Consider the following 18,839-nt stretch of genomic DNA (forward strand, 5'->3'; position numbering starts at 1 on the left):
TACCTGTTAAAGCTGTTTTATTTAGAGGTGAGAAATGGTTATAAATGGCATTCTCGTATCTAGAGGTGATAGGCCTTTTTCTTCTTTGGAGCGACAGATTTCTTGCTGCTGGTGAAGGTTCTTGAAGAGCGCAGTTTAAATTCAACTGGAAAGTGGTCACTGACTTTCAGGGCCTGTGAGGAGAGAAGAGAGATCACTTGGGGAATTAGGAGATGCCTGGGAGACTATTTGACAAGTTATTTCTTGATGAGTAAATGCGGGGTCATGGAGAGAAGATGAAATGCCTGAAGTCACCCAATGGAACCCAGTCCGGGAGCATCGTCCCCGGAGCAGCTCGATCTGAAACTTAGGCAGATGCTCAAGCCGTAGGCATTGAGGCTCATGGTCCAATGGCCCAAAGTCACGTCTTCAATGGTGACCTTGAACGGTGGCACCAACCCAACTTCCCGGGAAAGACAAGATGGCAGCCTTACCTCCTCTTCCGTCAACTGATAAGCTTTCCGGAAGTCAAAGATGTGGTTTGAGTCGGAAACCACAGCTCTGACGATCTCTTGCCCTCTAAGCACGATCCTGGAGCAAGGGGAGGGAAGGCGGTCACGTCAGCCCACCCACGCCTGCGTTTGCCCGTCGGGATTGCCTGAGCACCCTGGCCCTTCCCTGCGGTGCTCAAGGTCCACACTTGGCTTTGCTGCTGACCCTCCTGAGACTGCTAACTAGAGTCAGCCCCCCCCACCCCGTGGCCCTGCGGGCTCCCGGCCAGTGCTTCCCACTGTCGGTGGGGACCCTGGTGGGATACGAGGAGATTTTACGTGACCTGTGGACACCACATCCCATCCAATGACTTGCATACTGAGAAAACTGTTGTTCCTTTTCAATTATGTTTTCAATTTTGTGATGAGGTCATGGAGAAATTCTCAGTTAGGGGCTGGCTTGTCTTTCGTGCCTCCCTGTCCTCTCATTTGGAGAGAGAGCAGGCCACTAGGTCGGAGCTCTCTGCAGGCAAGACAATTAAGGCAGAACTGAGCACTGCTGAGTTTTCATTGGGAGGGTTTGTTTTGTTTTTTACATTTTGTTGGCCCCTTCTTTTGCTGAGGGACACTTGTGTGGCTCCTACCTTTCAGCAATTTTGACTAATGCCTGGTCATTATTCCTGACTTCTTCCTCTCCCTGTCCCTCCCTCTCCACCTTTATTTTTTCCTTCATTTTTTTCTTCATTAGAGAAGTTGTGGGGCTACAGAACAATTATGCTTACAATACAGGATTCCCACACCACCGCCTTGCATTGGTGCAGAACATTTGTTACATGGGTTTATTTTTAACTTCAGCATAAGCCTTCAACTTATGGCAAATGATCTTTTTCCTATTTACCTTAGTATCATGAAGTTTTTGTTTAAAAGTAATTTATTTCAGTAAGTCTATGGAGTAGACTTAAAGAAAACATAAAGAGAAACAATAGTACAGGTGACAGGCAAGTGATGAGAAGCGATGGGAACACGGTACTTAAGTGACTGGAGTTTTGGGAACATGGACTCAAGTGGAACCCGAGAGGGGTGATGCAGTCTGACTCTATGAGGGTGACTGGGCGGCGGCAGAATGACACGGGAGTCAAACCCCCATTTCATGAGGATCCACCGACTCCCCGTGACTCCGACGGGATGTTTTGGGTGCCTGACTTCACCGTCAACACCTCAGTTATCAATGTTTTGTTGCTGTTGTTATGGTAACACATGCATAACATAGAATTTACCATTTCAACCACTTTTACATGTACCACTCGCAGCATTAATTACTTATGCAATATTATGCCACCATCATCACTTTCCCTTACTAAAATTTTTCATCCCCCGAAACAGAAACTCTGGACCCTTTAAACAATAATTCATCCTTCCCTCGAACCTACTTTCTGTCTCTGTGAATTTGCCTTTTCTAGATATTTCATGTAAATGTGAAATCAAATCCAGTACTTGTCCCCTTGTGTTGGGTTTATTTCACTTAGCATAATGCTTTCAAGGGTCACCCGTCTTGTTGCATGTATCGGAATTTCATTCCCTTTTATGACTGAATAATAGTCTATTGCAGGGACATACCACATTGGTTTATCCATTCATCTGTTGGACACTTGGGTTGTTTTCCCTTTTGGCTCTTGTGAATAATGCTGCTGTGAACATTGGGGTACAAGTATCTGTTTGAGCACCTGCTTTCAATTCTTTGAACTATATACTTAGAAGTGAAATTACCAGGTCAGATGGTAGTTCTATGTTTAACTTTTTGAGGAACTGCCAAGCTAAATTTCACAGCAGCTGCATCATTTTAATTCCCACCAGCAATGCACGAGGGTTCCAATTTCTCCACATCCTCTCCAAAACTTGCTAGTTTCCATTTTTTAAATAATAGCCGTCCTAATGGATATGAAGGGGCATCCTGTGATTTTGACTTTTATTTCCCTAATGGTTCGTGTTGGGGATCAAAGCATGTCCCCCACAAAAGGCATGTGCAGGTTCTAACCCTTCTTTGGTCTGGTCAGTGTGACCCCATGCGTATATAGGACCTTTGAAGGTGCTATTAGTCAAGGTGTGCCCAACTGAATGAGAGTGGACCTTAAGCCAATATGACTGAAGCTCTTATAAGCAAAGGAAATTGGACACAGAAGGAAGCCACAGGGAGCAGTCAGCAGCTGGAAGTCAATGGAACCCAGAAGAGAAAGAAGATTCCACTGTGTACATTGCCTTGTGACAGAAAAGCCAAGAAACCCCAAGAGTGCTGGCCAGTCAGAAGATACCCACCCTGGGAAGAAGCAAGCCATCTAGCCTCTGAAACCATGGGCTAATACATTCCTGTGGTTAAGCTAACCCCTTGTCTCGTATCTGCTTTAGCAGCCAGGAAACTGAAACAGATCACGATGGTGAGCGTCTTTTCCTGTACTTATTGGTTATTTGTGTCTTTTCTTTGGAGAAATGTCTATTCAAGTCCTTTGCCCATTTTTTAATTGGGTTGTCTTTTTGTTATTGAATTGTAGGGGTTCTTTATATATTCTGGATACTAAACCTTTATCAGATATATGGTTTCACATTATTTTCTCCCATTTTGTAGGTGGTCTTATCACTTTTTTGAGAATGTCCTTTGATCCATTGCTAACTTGTGACTCTATCTGAAAGTAAACTCATCATTTCAGGCTGGAGATTTGTTAAGGTCATTCTTTCAGACCCAGATGGTGAAAGACAACATAGTTCAGGCTCGCCCACATTTTGGGCTCCTTTAGCTATGTGCACGGTGAATCAGCATTTCATGTTATGTACTCCCGAGGCTGATCCAGGTCACCGGCCAGATCTTGGGTGCTTTTGCTTATCTGCCAGTACTCAGCACGTGATAGGTGCTCAATAAATAAATATTTGGACCCAAAATAAAGACTGGGTACTGAGACTATCTCCTCTAACTTTGCTTCTTAAAAATACTTTTATGGCTCTTTAAAAGTCATAAAAATTATACATGCTGTGATTAGAAAATAGAAAATTCAGAGCAGGAACATAACAATCTTTTAAAAATCACATGTAATCCATCCTTTGGCAAATATGTTTCTAAAATTGGGGGAGGGGGATCCTTTTAGTAAACACTTGTTTAAACCTGTTTCTCCACCTCATCTGATCTACTGTGAACATCATTCCTTGTGATTTACTGTTCTCCAAATCATTATTTTTTATCATCCCCTTCTTGTTTGCATGGGGAGAAAAATGGGACCAGAGAAGGAACTTGACCTACCCAAGGTCACGCAGGGGGCGTGGGTAGTGGACGAGCAGCTGTCTCCAACTGACCTTGCTGGAAGCCCCTCACAGTGGGGTAGGGTGGGGTGGGAGTCAAGCGTAGGAGCTCGTTCCCCTGTAACTTCCCACCTTGACTCTGATGTCCCCAGTGCTAGGGCCGTTGGCACTTCTGAGAGCTGGTTCTGTGACTTCTGCAAAGGAAGCGCCTGCCCTGAAAGCTCTAAGAGGAACTAAGGAGGTCACGGGGTGGGAGTGAAAACCAGATCTCAAAGCTTGAGAAGTGGGAACTGTCCTCTCCCAGCTGGCCACCGCAGCGTCCTCAGCAGCTGGGTAAGCGCTGGGCCCAGGCATCCGAGCCGCTTCCCGGCCTGTGGTCTCTGCTCTGGAGGGAAGTTCACACGGTTCAGGCACGCCCACCTCACTGCTGATTTAAGGAGTAAAGTGAAAGTGGCTTGAAAATCCCCAAAGAGCCCTGGCAAATACAAGGGAGTGCTATTATGTTAATGCATTTGTTTGCATTTAGGAATTTGCAGCAAAAACTTTAAAAGTGAAAATGCTCTTGCACTGACTGGACTCATTTTTAGGATTTTACCCTGAGAAAATAATAAATCCACAAAAGGCAAATAGCCAGTAGTCATCGCAGAGGTGTTTGTAATGGCAAACCCTTGGAAACTGCCTAATGCCCAATGATAGGAGACGGGGTGAATGCTTTGTGCTGTCTTTGCGATGGAGTAATGAGCAGCCAGTGGATGTGTTGACCACTTGTATGCCTGTGCTAGCAGCTGTCCATAGGTTCCCTCACTTAAGCCTCATCATCTCTACTACAAGCTCCATTTTACAGGTGGGGAAACCAAGGCGCAGAGAGCTTAAATCTTTTGGTTTGTGGTAGAGTCGGGAATCTTTTGGGGAGTGGTCGAGTCGGGATTTGAACCCGTGCTTGTTGTTGCTAACCTACACCGTCCAAAGCCATTGCACAAGGCCACGTGGTTTGAACATTGCACATGGTACCGGGGGAAGGGGCCTGAAATTGAATCCCCTGCACTCCAAGCTGCGTGCCCTGAGGATGCTTGCCGGCTCAGGGGCCTTTGCTAATGCACACTGCAGGGGCTCGTACCTGTCATAGGCACAGTCGGTGCTCTCCTTGACCGTGGTGTCCTCTTGGTCCCCAATCAGCCAGATGAACCTGGGGTTGGTCCTCAGACGGATGCTCTTCCAGGCCTTCTTGGGCACGTAGCTGCAGTCTGCGTTGAAGTCGCCCATGAAAATGAAATTCTGAAAGACACCATTTGGAACCGTCACCTGGTGGGCGTAGCTGCAGAAGGCTGTGGCTCCCACGCCCGGGAGCAATGCAGGCTCTTCCTTTCTTTTTGCTTTTTAAAAGAAGGAGCCACGGTTTAACACTGAGTCACGGTTTTGGTGAGTACTTGGCAGGTGGGTGCGTACCAGGAAGGGTGGCCTTCTCGGGAAGGAGGACGCTGGCTGGAGCTGCTCCCCGTGCTCTTACTCAGCAAGCATTGCTGCTGTCATCTGGCAGAGTGAGGCAGGGATCAAAGGATCCAGCTCAGATATTCCCTCACATCTTTTGTCTCTGGCTTAAATTATTGTAGGTGTGAACAGAAGAATGAATCAATGCCCTTCGCTTCCGCGGGAAAAATGAACTTGGGTGGGGTATTTGGCAGCTTTGCCCCTGCTCTTTCTCTCCCATTGTTTGTAGGTCAGGACCCTGTTCCTGTGGAAATTCTATTAGATGAGGGGACGGGGTGGGACAGGGAGGGCCTCATGGCCAGCTGTCCACCTCCACTCCAAGGCGACCGACAGAAACTTTAGGTCTCGGGAGGGTTCTTCTTTCCAGGGCTTTCGGAAAAGAACTGAGGATGTTCATTTCGGAGGAAGCGCTGGATTTCCTTGTTTGCGCTATTGTTTGAGGCTTTGCTGACTTTGGAGTTTTCTTCAGAAACCTTTAACCTGACCTGGGTGATCATGATTTCCCCTGAGACTGATGGGAGCATCTGAGGACAGGCTGTTAAACGAGCAAGTCTCACTTACTCATAACAGGCGTGATTTACTGATCGCTCACTATGTGCCAGGCCCAGCGTTAAGGGTTTTGTACAATTTAATTCCCCTCGCACAACGAGAAGCACTAGCGGTAGAAGAGACCATTAACCCCGACTTACAGCTGTGGAAACTGAGCATCAGGGGAATTAAGGGGCTTGTTCAAGGCCACACAACTGGGAAGCCAAGTGGTGAAGTCAAGAACTGTCCCCAAACTACCTCAGGGGGGGCCCCATCACAGGAGTTTCCCCTCTGGGTCACTCTTGTGGCACTACCGTGTCCCCAGAGCCTAATCTTGGCAAATGGTCAATCGATTTCTTGCTGACTGATTGAATTCATAACCTAAGGAAGGAATAAATAACGGAGTCTTCATTTTGCCCTGCTATTTACCAAAAAGCAATGAAATGCATTCCCTGTGTTCTCCAAGGCCTCCCCGGCCAGAACTGTGTCCCCAAATCAGGACACATTCTGCACTTTGTGAGCAGAGAACTGAGGAGGCGGAAGGGGGATGGCGAGAGTCGCATCCCCAAAGGAGGAAAGAGGTGTGTGGATGGAGGGGCCTCTCGGGCACTTCCACACTTGCCAAGAGCTTTCACGGGCCCACACAGCCACAGGGTGTGGCAACCCGTTTTCAGATGAGGAAATAACTGAGGCCGAGAGGGATGGAGGCTGCATGCACTCCCCCTTCTGCTGAAAACAGCACCCCACGTTTCCTTGGGAAACCGCTCTCCTTCCCCGTTAGTCCATGAGGTCTGATGGAGCTGACACAGAATTAGCCAGTCAGAGCATCCCAATCCCTTGGTCCACAGCGATTGGCTGAGGGACAGACATGTGACCCAACCGGAGCCAATGAGACTCAATCCCAGGGCATTCATTGCATTTTGGGAAGCAGAATTTGTCAGTCTGCCTGGAGCTGTAGGCAGCCATTTTGCTACTGCAAGGTTGGAACTGGCGTGATAATGGAGCCCGTGCAGAGAAAAGGAGGGCCAAGAGATGGACGGTAGCCCTGATGACCTTGTCTGAGGCCTGGATCCAGCTATGCCTGAACTACTCCTGTTACACAGACCAATAAATTACTCCCCCTTTTTTATGAGCCAGTTTGAGATTCTGTCACTTGCAACCAAAAGATTCCTGACCTTTCTGTGCTTCAGCCTCCTCGATCGCAAAGTGGGAATATTTAAAGGACCTACCTCTCGGGGTTATTGGAAACCGTCACTGCTGGTGCAGTATATGAAGTCCCAAGTTCGTCATGGGTGGTAGGTGGGCAGGTTTCGCAAGAGAGGTATCTAGGGCCTGCACTGAGGCTGCAAAGGGGTGGTGGCCTGCCCCGTGCCCTGCCCCCTCCTCCTCCCCAGGGGGTTAGGCGTGCCCCTCAAGGCCAAGATTCTGCTCCTGCTAGATGGGCGGTGGACAAACACAGACGCTGTCACCTCGGCCTTCCAGCGCCGTTTCACGTCCATGTAGACGTCAACCAGCTCGTCGATCTCTTTGACAGATGTCTCCGGGGTGGAGTGCAGGGGGATGATCACAAAGTCCTTGACAGCTGGGGGACAGGAAAGAAGGGAGTTCGCACATGTCCCCCGTCGGGATCACAGGAACCTTGCTCGAGGGGTGCAGGCCCTCCCTCCAGAAGGCCATTTCCAGAAGGGCCGAGCCCGTCGCTGGGATTTGAATGACACCAGGGTCATTAGGTTGTTTTTTCCATAATGAAAGCCTCTTTTCTCCCACCTGCCCGTCATGCCTAAGAGAAAGCTGTTGACACTGTTTCTTGCTGGCATATGGTGGGTGTTTTTATTTTCCCATTTTTTGCAAACCTGTCTTTTATCTTCATAAAAACCAATGAGCCTATTGGGCTTTGGGACTAAGGAAATTATTTTTTTCTAACTTGAAAAATTGAGGCTTGTTAGTTTATACTTCTTCTCTAATCTGGAAGAAATCCCATGAAAGTTATTTTTAAAATAAAGTGGTCTTGTGCAGAGTGTCTAAAAACCTCCCCTACCAGGAACCTGTGCCTTGCCCACCTGCTAAGAGCAGCCGTCACATTCTGAGCACCTCCTCGGTGGCTTTTCCCACATTCTGCCCCTGGGTCCCCAGCCCTGCTGTGAGCTGGGAGCTGCTGGGTGGTCACCACTCAAGACTAGCTGCTGGCTGCAGAATGTGTTCACCGAGCGCGATGAGTGTGCCACAATGATGGAGGAGGTTGTTGGTGTGGGAGGAGTGGGGTGGAGGTGGGGGTATACGGGAACCTCTTATATTTTTTAATGTAACTTTTTTGTGTGTGATGTATATATCTTAAAAAAATACCAATTACAAAAATGATGGGGTGGTGGGTGGGGAGTGGGATATACGGGAACCTCTTATGTTTTTAATGTTTTTTTAATGTAACATTCTTTCTGATCTATTAACTTTAATAAAAAAAGACACTACAAGAAACAAACAAAAAATGTAATCATCAAATGCAATGAAGGTACCACACTAATGAAAGAAGTTGTTGATGTGGGAGGAGTGGGTGGTGTGGGAAGTGGGGCATATGGGAGCCTCTTATATTTTTAATGTAACATTTTGTGTGATCTATGTATCTTCATAATAAAAAAACAACTTATCAAAAAAAAAGAAAAGACTAACTGCTGCTAAGTGAGGAGCTAGCCAGGATGCAGACCAAGGCAGCCTGTCTCTGGGGCCCACACTTAGCCACCCTCAATCTCTGCCTGCTCTCCTCCTTGTGCCTCCACTCCATGGATCCCATCCCTTGGTTCCCTGCGGCACCCTTTCCCACCTCTGAGCCTCTCTGAGGAGGAAGCATCATTTAGGGGAACCCTCTCTGAACACCTGCGCTGGCCAGCCAAAAGCGAATCGTGTACTTGACGAAGACGATGAGTGCAGGTGCTCCCTGACGGGCACTTCTTGCCCTCAGTAGCCCCACCTCCTCCTATTTTTCTACCGGGAATTTCCCCACTGTTCTCTCATATTTGTTGTCCTGAAGAAATACTCTGCCCATGACCTAATTAACCCTGGGCAAAAATAGTTAATGATTTATTTGTGTAATATAAATATGAGTGTACATACTTAGAGCTGCATATTTTTATTTGGTCATCATCTGTCTCCCCAACTACAATATAACTTAACAAGAGCAGTTGTCTGGCTTGTCCTGGAACAGGATCTGGCCCATAGTAGGTGCTCAACAACTCTTTGAATCTATGTAGCTCCAATCCGCAAACTAAATTTAATTCCTGACATCCATTGAGTGCGGCATAATGATTACCATCACACTACCCAAGATGGTAGCGCAGGTTAAAACCCTAGCTTGTCCACTTCAATATCTGGGTGACCTTTGACAAATGACCTTGCCTTTTTGAGTGTCAGTTTCCTCAACTGTAAAGGAGAGATAATCTGAGTCCCCACCTTGTAGAGATGTTGCAGTGGAAGCCATGCAAATATGATGGCTGGCACTTCATCAGGGATCAATAATTGTTAATGGATAATATAAATACTATTGTTATTAGATTTTAGGGTGCAATCTGTTTGGATTTCCCCTCTACCCCCAGCCTGTGGGGAGACTGCTATGTAGAGAATGGCGGGAGAGTAAGACTCTAGACTGGAGATTCATCTTAGCTGGGCATCACTTGAAACTTTTAAAAATTAAAGGATAGTTGTACTTGATGGGGGCTGAGAAATTGTGGTAAATAATTTCCAGCAATCTAAATGCTCCAAAGAGAGTAGAGTTATCACTGATTCCAGAAGGAGGGTGCTGGGCTCGGAAGGTCTTGAGAGGGGATGTTCTGAGATGCGAGGCTGGTGCCATCAAACTAAACCGCATCCTCTGCATTCAGGTATTAAAAGAAGTTCTGCACGACCGAACCCCTCCCTAAAGATGCTGCAAGAACTCTGGGGTGGCAGCTCACGTTCTGGGCTGCTGCCCATTCATGGGGTCCCTGGGAGGTCTGGCCACTCTCACCATGGGTGGGAGGGGCCTGGGGTCTCACCGGTGTGGGGCGACTGGAACCAGACCACATAGGGCTCCCTGGAAAACACGTCTGGGTCGCCATTCTGATAGTCGTGGTAGAGGTAGCTTTTCTTCACAGATACCTGTTTTTCCCTAGAAGAGGAAACAGGAAGCCCTCCCAACAGTCAGTTCTGTTTTCTCGCTCCATTTGAGGCTTCCCTGACTTTGTTAGCTGGAAAGGATTTTTGCTCAAGAGCAAGACTGGGTCAACTCTTCTCAATGACAAGGGCCCTCTGGGAACTGAAGGCCTGAGCCAAACTAGTTATCTGGGGCACCCACAACTCAATGTTAGGAGTTTTAAAAAATCATGAGCAGGAAGAAGCCAAGGATATGAAGTTCATGAGTCAGCAATGCTGGAAAACCCAGGTTTCCTGGACCAGGACTTGAACTATGAAGAAGAAAGGACCCCTAATCCAAGCAACCACTAATCCAGCCAGACAAGTAATGTGTTAGGAAGCTGCTTGTGCTTTCTAGTTTGAAGAGTTAATATTTCTCATCAGACCCAATTTTGACAGCAATTGTTTTGATCAATATTGAGAAGGGCTTTGAGAAGGAAAATCAGGTTTTGAAAAAAAAGGTATGCATTTTGATTCAAGTCACAATCGTAATTTATAAGAAGACTATCTTCCAGGAAGCATAGATTATACTCACTTGTAGAGAAAGGCATACTGCTCTTTATAGGTGTTTCTTCCAAGACGAGAGCTAATCACATAGTTGTATGTTATGCCTCTCCTTGAGTTTCTGGAAAACATAAAGAGTCCTCATTTCTCCTTCAAGAGTAAACATTCCCACACTGCATACGTTCCCCTCTCTCCGATCTGCTCCCATCCGCCCAACGGCATTGTGTGGAAGGGCTACTGGTCATCAAATCTTGGCTTCTGTGATAGGGTGAATTATATTCCCCCCAAAACACTCATGTTCTTGGTCGTTGTGTTCCTGTGAATATGAGCCCATTGTCAATGGGATCTCTGAAAGATGCTGTTTTAGTTAAGGTGTGTCTCAGCTGAATGAGGGTGGGCCTTAACCTGATTACTAGAGTCTTCAACAGGCAGAAGAAATTCAGACAAAGTCAGAGAAGGACATGGGGAAGGAGTCAGAAATCAAAGTCAACAGAACCCGGAGGAAAAGGAGAAGGCAAATCCATGTGGTGGGAAAGCTGAGGAACCCGAAGATTACGCTGAGAGGAAGCAAGCCTTCTAGTCTCTGAAACCATGAACTGATAAATTCCTGTTGTTTAAGCCAACCCATGTGTGGTACTCGTCATAGCAGCCTGGAGACTAAGGCACTTCTTTGAGTCTAGTGAGAAGGGCCATCATTGACTGGCAATGTGACACCTGCCAGGACCTTTGCAGCTGTAATTTCTTGCCCTTGTAAAGTATAGTCTGCAAATACAAAACTGGGATTTGGATCCAGTTCTGACTCACTCAAGCCCACGTGTGGGAGACCCTCCAGGCCACAGAAGATTCAAACCAGAATCAGTCCCCACCTCCACTCTGGCCCATGGCTGGGGCTGCAGCTCATACTTCCTGGTGGAGTAAACCTTGTAGGGTGACCCCATCCATGCACTGCTCCTGAGCATTTATCACACACTCCAGCCCTAGGATTATTTTCTCACACCAGGCATTTTCTCACAAGCCTGGGAACCATGATTTCGAATCAATTGTTGTTTATGTTCTGGAGATTGGAGATACAGTTGACCCCACCCCTAATCTCCCTGGGTAAACCTGAGACTCTCTGAGCATTTGCCAAACTTGCTGGTAACTCCACCCTGGGTAGAGCCTGACACAGTTTCACTCCATCTGCCCACAAAAAGATCCAGGGCATGTCTAAAACTGTGGCACATTCTCGGGTTTGGTGGTAAAAAACAGAAGGGGTATTTTGGGGTGACCTTACACACTACAGAAATCCCTGGTATTTCAGATATGTGTTTGACAGCAGATGCGCCATTGGGCCCCAGGTATGCGCACCACAGATTTGGCCAGGCTCCCAGTCTGGGAAGGCTGGCCCTGTTTTGAATCTAGCCTGCCAAGCCCTGGATTGGCAAACTTCTTGCAGTGACTCAGCTGCAAGGTGACTAAGGGCCCTCGTGGCTCACAGGGGCTGAGCGGATGAATAAAGAGGCTTGGCACTGCCTCGGGTCCACGCACGGCAGGTCGAGGAGATCAAGGCTGAGGCGGCTGCTGGTGGAAAGACTTGCCCCAGACCAACGGTGGGGCAATGGCTGGAGGTCACCTGTCCCCTCTGTCCCCCACACTCCTGCAAGCTGACCGGGGCCTCTCCGAGGAAAGCCGAGTGGGGCTCAGAAGAGAGCGCTGGCTTTGGAGCCAGGAGGGAGCCAGGTTCCATGGTAGGCTCAGCTACCTAGAGGCTGGCGACCTTGGGCAGGCCCCTCCTTCCTGTGCCTCTGTTCATTCAGGTTTCCAGGAGCAGTAATAGTACCTACCCCACAGGGTTGTTGTGGGGGCTGCACCAGTCAGACCTGCAAATCGATGAGCGGGACGCCTGGCTCTGGTTAGGGCATCAGTGGTAGCAGCTACACGCGGTACCCGGGACCACTGCCTGCCCCTGCAGTCCTTCCTTCCCTTCCTCTACTAGCATTAGAAACCGCTCGTACGTACTGGGCACTGCTACATGCCAGGCACCATCAAACCACTTACACGGCATGATTTAACGTCATTAGCACAACCTCAGGGAAGTGGGTGCTATCGTTAGCCGCCCTTTACAGATGGGTAAAGCGAGGCATAAAGAAATTCAGTAACTTGCCTGAGTCACGGCAGAGCCAGGACCCAAGCCCGGGGGGTCTGAGCAGAGCGTTGGCTCCTAAACCCGGCTACACTCTCTCTTTCAGCGTCAAAATTAGATTAAAACAGGCCGGCCGAGGCTCAGAAGGAGATGCTCTGCTAAGACCAGTTATTTTCAGATGAGAAACTGAGGTCAAGCGGAAGGTAAGGCCAGCCCAAGAGGCCTCTATGTAAAGGACAGTGTCCAGAGCTTTCCTCCCTGTGTGTATTGAGAGTCTGGATTGCCGTTTATTTAAAAAAAAAAAAAAGTGACTTTTCAAAAATTACCAAAGGATAATATTGGCCAGATGTTACTGTTTTTTAAATCTGGGTGGTGGTAGTTGTTTGCTATAATAATCTCAGTGCCTGAAGAAGAGTGGAGGAGTGTAGTATTCTCATTGTAGAAGATATGGAAAATACAGAAAATATGTAGAAGAAATTACATTTAAATTCCTTGTAAATTTGTACCCTGAGATAGCCACTTTCAACTTATTAGTGCATTTCCTTTGGATCTTTTACTTGTAGTTTTCTTTAACATAATTGAGCTACATGGTACATATTTTTGTGTACTCTAGTTTATTGTTTTATCTGCAAAAGAAACAATATATTAGAGGTTTTTAAAAATTAGGGTGTATCAGAATGACCTGGGAAGCATGCTAAAATACAGATCCTTGCTAATCTGGGGCATATGGTTGTGCTTTCTTTTTTTTGTCTTTAGGAGGTACTGGGGATTGAACCCAGGACCTGGTACATGCGAAGCAGGCATGCAACCACTGAGCTACACCGGCTCCCTGGTTATGCAATTTTAATTCACTCTCTGAGATGATTTTTCAGATGGGTGGGTCTGCTGATCATTCTTGAGAAAGAATATAAATCATCAATATCACCTAGTGTCATTTAAAACTATTTGAGGGCATTACTTTTTGGTTTTTATTGATTTTTAAATTAGGGAATTAATTCAGACATAAAATATTCAAATCACATAGAAGTATATAAAATAAGAAGAAAAGGTTCCCCACTGCTTCAGTGACCGTCCCCTTCCATCCCATAGTGGCCTCCAATCGCACCCTCTAGAAGTAATGACTAACAATTTGGAGCACATCCATCCAGTCTTTTTCTTATGCCCAAACACAGACACACACTTCTACATATGTAATTCATGTGATGACTGAAATGGACTACTCTACCTACAAGTCTGAGCTTGCTTTCTTCAGTGCACTGCTGCCATGTTTCCATGCTGGAATGCATAGCTCTACCTTTCTCTGTAGCCAGCATGATAGTTCATGGCTGCCAGTGGACATACAATTTTATTGAAACTTTCTTCTCCTGTTGGTATTCCATCTTTTCTTTTCAACAGTAGTGCTTAGCCCTGCTTCATGCTGTTTTCATTTCACCCTCTGTCCTGACCTGTTGCCCCTGTTTTGCTTTGTCATATTAAAAGCAGGCAGCTGATGGGAGCACGTGGAGCTCAGTGGTTGCATGCCTGCTTCCCATGTACAAGGTCCCGGGTTCAATCCCCGGTACCTCCTAAAAACAGACAAACCAAAAAACCAGCCAGCTGCAAGTTCTCAGGTCCGTGACTGACAGGGTTGGAATCTGTGCAGCTCTGGCCATGTGAGCTGACGGTCAGGGTAAGAGCTGGCCCCACTCGAGTTTCAGTTCCCCTGGGCTTGCATTTGACCTCGAACCCCCAGAGGCCCTGGCCCCCAGTCTTTACCCGTTCAGCCTCTCCATCAGCAGAGGACAGATCATGTTGCTGCTGTCCTTGATTTCCATCAGCAGCATGATGTCACAGCGTTTGATGACCTGCAGAGAGAGAATGCCCAGGTGTTTGAGGCCATTTATTAATAGTAATATCATTATTAATAATAATAAAACCTTCTATTGGGCATTTACTATATGTTAACTACTGCAGGGAAAGCTAAGCAAATTACCTAAAGTCATCCAGTTAGAAAGTAGCTGAGACAGAATTTGAACCCAGGCAATCCAAGCCCAGAACCCACAATTTTGACCCCTGCAAATTCTACCTCTCCATTTTGCTTGGTTAATTACAACAATAGATATTTATTAAGCCTTTAATAAGTGAAAGGCACCACACTGGATAGTGCAGAAATATAGAGGTATAATGATAATAATAAGAATGAACATTTATTGAGAGCCTCACAGCAATTCTGTGAGAGACTATGAGTAGTAGCCCATCAAACAAAGCAGAAAACCAAGCTCAGAGAGGGTGAGTGACTAGCTCAAGATGACACAGCCAATAGGTGGCAGAGGCAGGATTTGAAACCCAAGTCTGTGTGACTTCAAAGCCCAAATGCTAAACTGTTAAAATACAGTCCCTGCTCTCAAAGATTCATGGTGGAGAGAGATAAATGGAAACAACTAGCTGCAATGCAAGGAAATAAAAATTTGTGCTAAATAAAAGTCACAACCTGTGGGAGGGTCACAGAATAACCAATTACTTCTGCCTGGAGGATCAAGGAAGGCTCCAGAGAGCAGGCCGCATCTGAACAGTCCCAGAAAGGTGAGGAGGAGCTCAGGGGGCCAAGAACGCAGGAGCATCTCCTTGTGAGTGAGCCCCGGCCTGGGGACCCGCGTGCAGCCCAAGCCCATGGCCCTTGGTGATCACTGGATCCTGGTGGGCTCAAGGCCACGGACTTGGTTGGTCAAGGACAGGACATCCCCATCATTAATTTTATCCCCTCGCACAGCCACCAAAGACATGGAGCAGGAGGGTAAGGGACTGACCCTCTGTCCCCAGAGCAGGCACTGTGGTGCCATCTCCAGAGGGTAGAGGGCGCAGAGCCCCCAGCACCCACTGGTCCAGGACCTCCCCCCCGACACCAGGAGGCTCAGCCTTTAAGGAGCTGCCCCAGGCTGAGGAGGGACTGGGGGAGAGGACTATGGGTTTGTCCCAAAGTCCAGATCCTTCCATCGACAGGTTTTAAATCCTTGGCATCAGCCATGCAGGGTTCAGCAGAATGAGCTGGGAGCCCCTCAATAAGAGAGCCTCCTGCTTTAGTCATTTAGACTGGCTGACTGTTCCAGAAGGTACTTGGGAGCATGTATCGAAAACTCTTTAAGATGCAGTCTTCCCACTTTGAGGAATGTCCTCCATTGTAAGGAAATATCCACTTCACTGCACCTCAGTTTCCTTATCTATAAATTGAGGGTGGTAATAGTCATTCCCTCACAGGGTTGCTGGAAGATTAAGTGGGTTCTTAGAACGGTGCCAGCCAAATAGGAGGCCCTCAATAAATCAATTTTTTTCTAATTTCTTTTTGTTATTCTTTCTTCTATTTTTATTTTAATAAATTAATTTTATCATCATTGATTGTACAGATCAAAGAGGAAGGTGCATTGCAGCAAAAAATTGGAAACAGCCTAAGTATCCCCAAATGGGAAAACTTTAAATCAAGTATGTGGCAAATGCAGGACCAAGCATTATATAGCATTGAAAGTCATGTTTTAAAGGAAACATGGAAAATATTTCTAATGTAAAACCAGGATACAAAACTGATGGTATGGGGTAGTCACCATGCTGCAAAATAGATTGATTTATGTATCACTCCGAGCATTCAACTTAGACTCTCAGAGGAAAGGTCCTGTATGTAGCAAGCAGTCCTGAAATGAGCGTTACCATGTGCCATAAGTGCCATGAAAATGGAGACAAAGCTTCCTATGACTACCAGTGTATTACAAGTGCCTGGGAATGTGGCCAGCACATAGTGTACCTTCGGTGAGTATCTGTTGGATGAATGAGCTCTGTTCTTGAAGGACACGTACTAAAGAGCAGAACATGCAGGCAGGGTTTGGCATCTGGAGAACGGGTGCTGGTTGGCAAACCCAGGATGGAGGAGGCAGACCTGGCCTCCCAACCTTCCCATCGAAGGTGGTCATGACAACAGCACGATGAGGCTGAGCTTGCCTCCGAAGTGGTAAACCAAGGGTGGAAGAAAAAGGCATTTCCACTTATCAAATTGGGTTACCTGGTCGGTTCTTCCCCTTGCTAGTTTGAAAACCTGGGCAAGTCACTTCACCTCTCTGAGACTCACTTTTCTCAATTATGAAATGGGGGTGATGCCACCTAGCTCATAGTACTGCTCAGAAGGCCTGGGATTTGGGTTCAGCTGTATACGCTCCGGGTGTTTTGGGTCGGCCTCTGTTGAGTGGATGGTTCTGTGGCCGTGGAGAGGCTACGGAGGCCTTGACCGAGCTCTTGGTGCAGGGTGTGATGGGCTGTCCACCGGTCGGCCCCTAGGGTGCGCAGCACAGGGGGATGCTGGGGGAGACCTGCTGCCATGGACTCGCCAAGGGACACAGATACAGCCTTCAAGGCTGCGGTGACATTTCCCAGGTTGGCAAGTGAGGGAGGTGAAGGGAACTCAACAGCCACCCCGGATCCATTAGGCCCTGTGTGAGGAAGTGGGGAGAATAGTCTCCTTGCATGTCAGAATCCCCTGTTAAGCCAGGGAGCCACAGTTCCCACAGGCTTGGCATGGCTGTCACCGCGAAACAACAACATCGAGAGGGCCTTGGGCACCGTCCAAAGGGCAGGGCCGACCTGGCCTGGGAGGATCGGCTAAGTCGGAACAGAGCATGCCGGTCCTCACCCAGGTCTGCTTTGCCTAATAACAACACCACTAGCTCTCACCTGCGAACGCCTGCCTCGTCCAGGCTCTGCCTCACATACCTGGAATTCTCCCAGCCGGCAGGGGCTGCAGGGAAGGGAGCCCCATTTCCCTGAAAAGCACCGGAGGCTTAGAAATGAAGGGGCCTGCCGAGCTCACCCAGCTGCCGAGCGGGACCCGAACCCAGGGCTGCGTGGACCCATCGGCCTCCCACCACCCCATGGTGCCTCTGGGGTTCCCTGAGGTAATATCTACCCCCTTCAGAGTCCTGGGGACGTTTCTAGTTCCCAGCGTCCAAAGTAAGTCAACCTGTAGGATCAAGGGTCAACTGACTGCAGAGAAATGTGAGCAGGGCTCCAGGCATTGGTCGTGGGACCCAAGGGAAGTGCTATCTGAGTGGAGAGAGAGGCTGGAATGGAGAGTTGGGAGACGGGGAGATAGAGGCAGACAGAAAGGGAAGGGGGCAGGGAGGAGAGAAAGGTGGTGCGCTGGTGGTTAAGGGTTAGCCCAGGCTGGGCCGGCACCCACCGCCACCCACCAGCTGTACGATGCCATTTAACCTCTGCATTGGGGATAATAACCCGGCCCCACAAGGACAAAGAAATGAAATTGCACGTAAAGTGCCTGCCCTGCCCTCAGTAAATGGTAAAAGCAATCATCATGATGGCCAGTCGTTCCAGCAACGCCTGGAACTTACTGTGAGCCCTCCTCTGCTCTAAGGGCCTCACATTCACCAGCTCCTGTGTCCCCCGCAACAGTCCAACGAGGAGGCGCTATCACGCCCATTTTACAGGTGATGACCCGGGGCACAGAGAGTGAAGTAGTTGCTGTAATTGCTGCTCTTTGTCCGAAGCTCTAATTAACTTTCGGAGTCGCCAGGCGGTGGGGAGAGCGGGAGGGGGCATCCGGGAAGGTGCCGGCGGGGAGGGGCTCACCTTTACAATGACGTCCATGGCGTTCTGGTTTTCCCTCTTGGCGTCGCCGAAGGACCTCACGTTGAAGGAGCAGATCCTCAGGGCCGGGGCGCTGGTGATGGAGAGGAGGAGCAGCAGCAGGGAGGCCGGCTGCGCGGGCATCCTGGGTCCTCGCTTCAGGGCTCGGGGGGAGCCCCGCGTGGTTGGAGAGCAAGATGGGGCCCCTTCCTCGGGCTCGGCTGATTTATAAAGCCTTCAGATAACAGGAATGACAGGATTCCTGGTGGCTGCTTTCACTTCTCTGAGGAACCGAAGGTCCTGAGTTTCATTCCCCAAGGAAATGGGCTGGACTCTAGGAGTCCCTGCTTTTATCGCCCTGGTGAGGAAATTGGCCTGCCCAACTCGGGCTCTATCCTCGGCAGAGTCCCTCGGACACCCCCTTCTCCTCCCCCCACCCCCGAGCCAGCTCTGACGTCTGCTCATCTCTCCAGTGCCATTTCCTGATGATGAACTCGGAAATGGCCCACCCCAGAGAGCATCTGGGGCGATAGCGCTTCTGTTGGGGGACAATTGGGCAGGCGGCAGTGGGAAACTGCGGCGTTTCTGCTGTCACAGCGTTTGGAGGTCAGCTGTCGCCAGACACACCCAACGCCAGCCCTCTAAGGGCCCTAATGGAAATAAATTAAGGTCAAGTTGCCCCA

General features: G+C 48.4%; 1 protein-coding gene and 1 long non-coding RNA gene across 2 annotated transcripts in view; one reads left to right on the plus strand and one right to left on the minus strand.

Annotated features, from left to right (window-relative positions):
- Window positions 1–18,607, minus strand: DNASE1L3 (deoxyribonuclease 1L3). Its single transcript, XM_004450700.5, has 8 exons — window positions 18,160–18,607; window positions 14,311–14,399; window positions 10,465–10,554; window positions 9,794–9,906; window positions 7,241–7,353; window positions 4,873–5,030; window positions 474–570; window positions 1–173 (listed from the first exon to the last, which is right to left on the minus strand). Exons 1-8 carry the CDS (start codon window positions 18,298–18,300, stop codon window positions 60–62), a joined length of 915 nt encoding a protein of 304 aa, XP_004450757.1. The 5' UTR covers window positions 18,301–18,607; the 3' UTR covers window positions 1–59.
- The window catches only part of LOC111762368 (uncharacterized), an 11,607-nt gene continuing 9,909 nt past the window's right edge, over window positions 17,142–18,839 (plus strand). The window contains exon 1 of the long non-coding RNA XR_002795493.3: window positions 17,142–17,468. This is a non-coding gene — a long non-coding RNA (uncharacterized lncRNA). The remainder of the gene's footprint in view (window positions 17,469–18,839) is intronic.

The sequence above is a fragment of the Dasypus novemcinctus genome, chromosome 26 (assembly GCF_030445035.2).
Source record: "Dasypus novemcinctus isolate mDasNov1 chromosome 26, mDasNov1.1.hap2, whole genome shotgun sequence".
NCBI classification, from domain to species: Eukaryota; Metazoa; Chordata; class Mammalia; order Cingulata; family Dasypodidae; genus Dasypus; species Dasypus novemcinctus.

Coding starts and splice junctions, on each gene's coding strand:
- DNASE1L3 (XM_004450700.5), bottom strand. CDS start 18,300: ATGCCCGCGCAGCCGGCCTCCCTGCTGCTGCTCCTCCTCTCCATCACC. Junction 9,907..10,464: donor CAGTATGCCTTTCTCTACAA/GTGAGTATAATC, acceptor TTCCTCTTCTAG/GGAAAAACAGGTATCTGTGA. Junction 5,031..7,240: donor AACGGCGCTGGAAGGCCGAG/GTGACAGCGTCT, acceptor GGTGTCTTTCAG/AATTTCATTTTCATGGGCGA.